The sequence below is a fragment of the Nuphar pumila genome, chromosome 6, assembly GCF_984573655.1.
Source record: "Nuphar pumila chromosome 6, dmNupPumi1.hap1.1, whole genome shotgun sequence".
In the NCBI taxonomy this organism is placed as follows: Eukaryota; Viridiplantae; Streptophyta; class Magnoliopsida; order Nymphaeales; family Nymphaeaceae; genus Nuphar; species Nuphar pumila.
The window spans coordinates 6,209,836-6,217,552 of NC_143254.1; the positions used below are offsets into that span (position 1 = coordinate 6,209,836).

At 40.7% G+C, this 7,717-nt stretch overlaps 1 protein-coding gene across 1 annotated transcript; it reads left to right on the plus strand.

Annotated features, from left to right (window-relative positions):
* The first annotated feature begins 4,277 nt into the window (after positions 1-4,277).
* On the plus strand, positions 4,278-7,457 carry LOC149833765 (uncharacterized). The gene is made up of 4 exons (XM_090009840.1): positions 4,278-4,844; positions 4,937-5,051; positions 5,157-5,271; positions 6,255-7,457. The coding sequence occupies exons 1-4, from the start codon at positions 4,744-4,746 to the stop codon at positions 7,241-7,243; spliced, it is 1,320 nt and encodes a 439-aa protein (XP_089865966.1). The 5' UTR covers positions 4,278-4,743; the 3' UTR covers positions 7,244-7,457.
* Positions 7,458-7,717: the final 260 nt, after the last annotated feature.

Genomic DNA, 7,717 nt, shown 5'->3' on the forward strand with positions numbered 1-7,717 from the left:
TGGACCAGATTTTTGGGTATGGTATCAAATCTAGACCTGGGTCTACTATGAGAAAACCATACCCGGACCCAATAAGAATTACATGAACCAGACCTGGTAAAACCATATATTTTATCATTTTTACAATGAAAATTTGTGGGTCTTAATCCAAACTCAGGTCAGGTCAGGTATGGGTCTGGTATAAAATTTCACAAACTATATCCCGGTCCATGTATTAATCAGACATTCGGGTCTGGACCATGTATTAATCGGGTATTCTTATTTATCACCATACCCAGACCCTATAGGGTTTGGTTCGGGTCGGCTCTAGGTAAACCCGAACCGTTGACACCCCTAATTCCGAGACAGTCAAAGGCTTTATCTTCTAAAATCCTCATCCCATTGATATGTGGAAAAAGTAGCATCTTGAATTCAATATTCCATTTTAGTGTAATTTGATTGTCAAATTACACTTGCAATGAAAACAGCACATCCTAGATTGGGTCTTAGATCTAAACATGAAATAAGCCTTTGAGGCAAACTTCATTATTACAATTGGCTAAAGTTAATAGATTTAAAGCCCAAAATTTATAACAATTCAAATTTGGATTTAACAAAATCAGACACAAAATTGAGATGACCAACTTGCTCACACCCCTAAACACGTGTGCACATACAAAAGCACACAAACACAAGAAGCAATATTCTTTTTTAGCCATTTGCTATTGTTTAGTATACAATATATAATTTGTGGTAAATTACAAAAACCTACTCGAGCTATAGGCTATTTACAAAGAAGCACCAAATTCTTCAGAAAGTGTGTTTTCACCTCTGTATATTCCTAAAATCACTCATTTGACTATTATCTTAGTCAAACAAAATGAATAAATGCCCCCAATATTTATTAAGGAAAACATAATCTGAATTACTTTATTAAGCAAGAACAAGAATATTTTTTATCATTTAGCGGGGTAATTGAAATGCGTTTCAAAGATCAGGTGGTTGAATGCAAAAAAACCAAAGGGTTGGTTCTAGGAGGCTTTTTTAATTCATCAAAAAGTTATATTGGCATTTGCTAAAGTATATTCATCCAAAATTTACACAACCAAGAGGGTTAGTCACAGACAAGTTTCAGCAAGAACCAGACATTTTCATTGTCTAAATCCTGCTTCCACCGAAGATATATCCCAATCAATCAAAATCAGATGAAATTTTGCCGTTGTTGTGATACTGCGTTTTAAGAACACTAGATAACCTAAATGGTGCAGTTTTGAATTCCTAAATGAGTATGGATGGCAGTCGACTTGGGGAAAACGGGGCCAGTCCTGACTCGCCCCGATTTGGACCGGGGATAGAAGACATGAAACAGGGATGGAGGAGAGGATGGTGGTTAAAATCAAAACCCGTGTGGGGATGGAGGCAGGGATGGACTTACACTTTCCTCCACCCTGCCCCGTGCCCGTCCCGATCCCCGCCTTGCCCCACCCCGCCCTTATTCCTGCCTTGCCCTGCCCCACCCCATCCCCATCCCCATCCCCGCCCCATCCCTAATCCTTCTTTAGGGATGATAATGGACCGAGGGAAAACGGGGCCCACCCCACCTTGCCCCGTTTGAACTAGGAATGGAGGACATAAAACGGAGATGGAAGCGGTAATGAAGGTTAAAATCAAAATTCGTGCGGGATGAAGATGGGGATGGAGGGCAGGATTTTGAGACGGGGCGAGAGTGGCGACCTTGTCTCCTGCCCCGGTCCACTGCCATCCCTATAAATGAGTAGACTGCAAGAGAGAGAGAGAGAGAGTTTGTAGTCATATTTTGTGGCAAGGTAGCTGATCACATTTCAAAGGTGGGACATATAGACTTGGCAAGATTATCAGATCAAGCACATGGTTTTGACTAATGTTGTCAGTATCGGCCTTAATAGGATAAGCAGAAAATCGATACTATATTAACTTGAATATGTTATTTTTTAATAAATATTAAAAATGCTTAATAGTAATTATTTTAATATCATTTTAATGGTTTTAACATGTGTCAAGTTATGATTGACATAAAATATTTATTTATTTATTTTTATAACCAATTCAGATTCACTTGAGATTCGGTATTGACCGATTCACCTAAATGGTTGGCCAAACAATTCAGAACCGATACCGATACTGACAACATTGCTTTTGTCCAAGATTATGCATTCATAGGGATTTCACGTGAAACCGTAACAAAAAAATAATTGTATGTTCCAAATCCTTCATCACCATGTACCCCCAAGTAACATAGAGCTGGAGAAGAAAGGCAAAGGGGAGGGTGTCTGTGGTTTGTACCAAAGGCACGGTCGGCCTGTAGTCCAAATGCAATGCAAAGGACGGTGGGGATGTCCAAACAAGTCGTGTGTGGTTCAGTGGTTGTCTAGGAGACAAGCCCACCCACAACTAACTTTCTCCTTTAATAATGAACATCAATACCAACTCGATAAATAAATAAATAAAAATCCTGCTCCTTGAGAAGGTAATGACTTATGTCACAATGATTCTTGGACTCAAGGACGTGAGTGTTGGATTTCACTAGAAAGTTCAGTTTTTTTTTTTTTAAATGAAACACGAGGATAGGGGTGGGCATCGGGTCAGCCTGGCTCAGGTCCGTTTAGAGCTCAGCCTGTCAGGCTTTAAGTGCGGCTGGGCTCAGAGATGGCCCGACCTGTTTACTAATGGGGTTAGGCTTTGACCCGCTTCTTAACATACTCGAGTTTACTAATGGTAAATAATAATAGTTACAAAGTTACTATGTAATTAATTAATTGTTTTAAATTTATTATTATTAAAAATTAATAAATAGCTCAGAGCTATCAAGTAGGCCCAGTAGCCCACGGGTCGACTCGAACCCGACCCACATATATAATGAGCCAGATTTTAGACCGGTAGCTAACGTACCCAGGCCTAAAACCTTGACCCAAACCCGGCCCATGGCGGGCTGGGTCGGCTTGGCCGATTGCTGCCCGGCCCATTGCCCACCCTTACACGAGAACATGATTTTTTAAAAATTTTAATCAACAATTTGTTTAATATTTTAACTTTAAAAATAGTTTGTTATTGAAATAAAATTGAATGTAACAAAATATTATTTAAAAATACTAAAATAATGTCGTATGTTATGTGTCGGTGTGTCAGAGAGTGTCTGCTCGTGTCTCCAGGGACACGCAGCCAAAATGGCATGTGTTCCTGTGACATAGGTAAAGACTATGAGTTCAGTTTGGCAGCTGGTAGTTTAGAAGAAAGTTGAAGATTTAAGTTGGAATTAGGTCAAACCAATAAGGTAATATTGTGCCAAAAGAGCACAATAAAAATTTTGCTTGATTTGAAAGACTGTCGTGATTTTAATGTGAAGTTAATATTGTGTCGAAATTAAGTGCGTAATGAAAATCTTGCTTAATTTGAAAATATTGCGCTTTGGTCACGCTCATTGATGTGATAAAAACACTTTTTTTAGGGTTATTTATATTTTCATTTTTTTATTTATACTATATATGTTTGTATATTTAATGTATTTAAAAATTTTCTTAATTTTTCAAACTATCATTAGATTTTTCCTCACTCATATTTTTTGCATAAAGAGATTTATAACCATGGTCGAGGCATCCTCTCATTTGTATATTTGCATTCATAACTAGGTAGTTACCATCTTTGTCCTAGATCACAAAGATACCTGGAGGCAAGATGCGTGATGTGGGTTCGACCTTTAAGTTCGAAATTTTTCTACATGAGGATACACTTTTTTTTTTTAAATAAATAAAATTCATTTTTTAAATAAATAAAATTCATTTTTTGATATTTTAATAGTAAAGGCATATTTTTATTGTAATAAATCTAAAAACATGAAAATATCAAAACAATATTATATATTGACTGCACATGCCAGTGTCCATGTCAGCTTGTGTCACCCGAAGTAGCTCATATCTCAATCTAGGGCTGTCAACAAGTCTAATTTGTATTGGGTATCCAACTAGACCCGAACCCAAATTCCTGGGTACGGGCATGGAAAGTGCCAACTCGAAAAATATTCAGGTTGACCCAAACCCGACTCGAGCAATATATTGCTAGCTGGGTTTGGGTCATGTTTTTTGCCGGTTATTGAAACCAAGTATTATATATTTTTAATAAAAATAAATTTCTCAAATTATGCGAGTTTGAGTTTGAAATTCTACTTTTATAACCTGACAAAACCCAAACCCGAACCCGGTTGTTAGTTATATGGGTGGATCCGAGTTAACCCTGACCAGACCCGTTGATAGCCTAGTCTAATACAAGTTCAACCCCGACCTCCTGTGCTGGAAAATTGGAAGAAGCAAAGGGAAGCAATGGTAATTCCTTGCACAAAATAATTGCCTTTGTTTGCCTTGTGGCCCTTTGCTTTGGTTTTAGCTGGGCGTCAGGCGTCCTGGTTCCGCTACGCTGGCCCATCCCAACCGTACCGCTCGATCTCCCCGCCCTTGACTTCTGCCCTCTGTCATCTGTTCCAATTTGGACGCCCTTGAGAGGAAGAGATTGGGAGAGATCGCCAGTCAAGAATCACTCCCTCCCCAGAACCAAAAGCAGAGAGAGAGAGAGAGAGAGAGAGAGAGAGAGAGAGGAGAAAAGGGAAAGAAACGAGTACCCCCAAACAGTTTAAGCACAAGCAGCAACCAGCAACGACAAGGAGAAGGAGGAAGAGGGGGAATGAGGTAGAAAAGAAATTGGGGGAAGAGGAGGAGGTGAGGTCGTCTGAGAAAAATGCCGAGACCAGGACCGAGGCCGTATGAATGCGTCAGGAGAGCTTGGCACAGTGATAGGCACCAGCCCATGAGGGGCTCCCTCATTCAAGAGCTCTTCAGGTATGTATATGCTGATGCCCTCTTGTTTTTTTATGTTCCTGTTCCTGCCTGCGTGCGTTTTCTCACGAAACGACCTGCGTCGGTGATGCTAGGATTGTGAATGACAGTCACAGTGAAGACATCAGGAAGAACAAGGAGTGGCAGGAAAAACTGCCCGTCGTTGTATTAAAAGTTGAAGAAATCATGTACTCCAAAGCCAATTCAGAGGTAAAACAACCCATTTTGGCGTTTGTTTTGTAAATGGTCTGCGTTGGTTGGGGTTTCGTGGTATCATCTCATGTTGGGGCTTTGTTGTCTGCGTCTTGGCTACAGGCCGAGTATATGGACCTTACCACTCTGTGGGAGAGAGCGAACGATGCAGTAGATACGATTATCCGGAGAGACGATAGCACGGAGGACGGAAAGTTTCTGCAACCTTGTATAGAAGGTATTGCCCACCCTTCACTCCCCTTTTCTTCGTCTCTAACATGGGCGTTTTGGGCTTCTTTTCCACTTTGATATACTTCTCTCCTTTGGAGTTTCAAGCCTCTTGCTTCGGACTGAAGATGGGTATTTAAGAACTCTACTGCCTTGATTCTCTAGGCTGCTCACATTGCTTAAGATTGAGAATTCCTCCTCAAAATCGAACTCTACCCATTCAGTTGCCAAATTTAACAGAGCTTCTCGAGCATAACTTTGCACTCACATAGACGCTCGCACGCACACAGGCACACACCCCGCTATGGTTTTCTTCATTTTTATTTTGTTTGACACCCGGCTATGGTTTTCTTCATTTTTATTTTGTTTGCCAACCAAACCCCAATCCTTGCATTGGGATGGAAACACTATTTCCATGTGTTGCCAAAATACGGTTTTGTCAAAATGTGGTGTTGAGGATGGAGTTGCCACACATGTCCTCTATTTAGGTTATGTTTGGGAGCCTTGAATCGGAGGTTGTCTTGTGGTTTCCGCCATGCTCTCATACTCTCTTGCTGTGTGAGAGCAGTGGCGTTGCTGAAACAATGAGTTGGGACTGGTGTTGGCAGGCCCAACACCACATTTCAACACCTTTCACGGTAGGATGTTTTTGGCAACTCCATCTCTCAACATCACACATGGGCAAAACGATATTTTGGCAACACACTGGAACCGTGTTTCCATCCATTGCAAGGCTCCCAAACATAGCCTTAATGGTATTGGGGCGCAACTCCATTCCTAATGCAATTATTTGGCAACATCACTGCTCCCAAACGGTCAGAGAGCATGAAAGCAATGGGGAAATCACACAACGTTTTCAAATCAAGACACCCAAACAGAGCCTTAAACTGTTCTACTGTAAACCATGTAGTGTTGCATCGGTTATGTAAATCAGATAGGTTGTGCATTTGAATTTTTTTTATCCTGTTTCTTCTTTTTCCCTGTCTGCATCAGCTGCTCTGAATCTTGGGTGCACTCCTAGAAGAGCTTCCCGGAGTCAGCGACATAATTCAAGATGCTACCTGGCATCATCCGCCGAACAAGAGAATGGAACTTGTACTGCCACACCAAAGGATCCTAAGAACATAAGCTTTAAATTGTCCTCCTTCTCCATACCTCAATCTGGAAACCCGGTTGCCAATCCAAGACTTGTTCCATATTACACGCCCCAATTCGCAACTAGATCCATAAATTCCTCTCTAAGTCAAAGATATCCAATGCCTGTTTCTGCTCCTCAATATCCTTTTTGCTCAAAGATGCTCCCTTTTGCCATGGAGGATAGACCCTTCCTTCCAAAAGGAACTTGTCCATTATCAGCTCCAGGACATGCATACCCTCTATTTTTTAGTACAGCTCCAAGTGGAATGGTGTGTTTTGATGTTCAAAAGGAGCAACAGCCAAACTGTAGGCCTCTAAATCTTGACCCATTTCACAGACAGACGATTGCTGAAGCCAAAATAAGTTGCCTGGAAATTCCAGAAGATGGCAACAGAGAGTTAGTCTCCTCAAGCAGAAGAAACAAGGGAGCAACTGATGCTACATTTGATCTCTCTTTGAGGTTAGGACCACTGTCCAGTCCTCGACCAAGTTCAGAAAATGGTTGGGATGATGACGAGGATGTGGGGTCAACCAATTTCCAGGATGGAAAGAATTACACCAAATTTTCTCCCAGAAAAACAAGGTTGAGTAACTTGAGTAATTCCTTCTCGTCTCAGGAAAGAAATAAGGAGTTCCCTTTCTTCCCTCTTAGTGCAGCAGAAAACATCTTGGAATCCTGCTCAAGCAAACACAGTTTGGAAGGGGAAGTATTGGCTGTTGAGGCATCCCTAGGAAAGCATAAGTCACCTGCTGGTGATGGTCTCAGTGTTGATCACTTTTTCTGGAAACCATTGCTTTCTACTAATCAGTTTTCTCAAGGAACAAAGAAACCACATTGTTCATAACCTCCTGGCACTCCATGATCTTGGTAGGATACTAGGATGAGGTATATGTTTGTTGAATAGCTCTACTTGCTTTCTGTTTCTTTAATGCTCTAGCTAGGCTTTACCCATGGTTTTTTGGCTTTCTATGTTAGGTAGTTTGTACTGTAGTGGTCTGTTTTAACTTCAGGGATCATTGCCTCTTTTTATTATAAAAATGGCTCATCTTCAATCTGTGAGAAATGTTGCATCTTTCCCTATTCCCTTTCTATATTTTTTTTTCTTTTGTACTAATACAGATACTTCGAACTATAAACTTGGAGATGATAGTGCATCTCATATCAAACTTGTAGGGGAATTGCATGGCCTCAAACGTCCCCTCTCAACGCACTCTAGGAAGCATATCCACAATTGTTGAAAAACTTTCAAGATTTAATCATGAATATGAAGTGGATTTGAGATAAATAGATCAGCATTGGGTAATTCCTACATTCAGCT

Excerpts from the sequence above, each read along its gene's own strand:
- LOC149833765 (XM_090009840.1), top strand. The coding sequence starts at position 4,744 with ATGCCGAGACCAGGACCGAGGCCGTATGAATGCGTCAGGAGAGCTTGG. Across the intron at positions 5,052-5,156 it reads ACTCCAAAGCCAATTCAGAG|GCCGAGTATATGGACCTTAC; the intron begins GTAAAACAACCC and ends TCTTGGCTACAG. Across the intron at positions 5,272-6,254 it reads TCTGCAACCTTGTATAGAAG|CTGCTCTGAATCTTGGGTGC; the intron begins GTATTGCCCACC and ends TGTCTGCATCAG.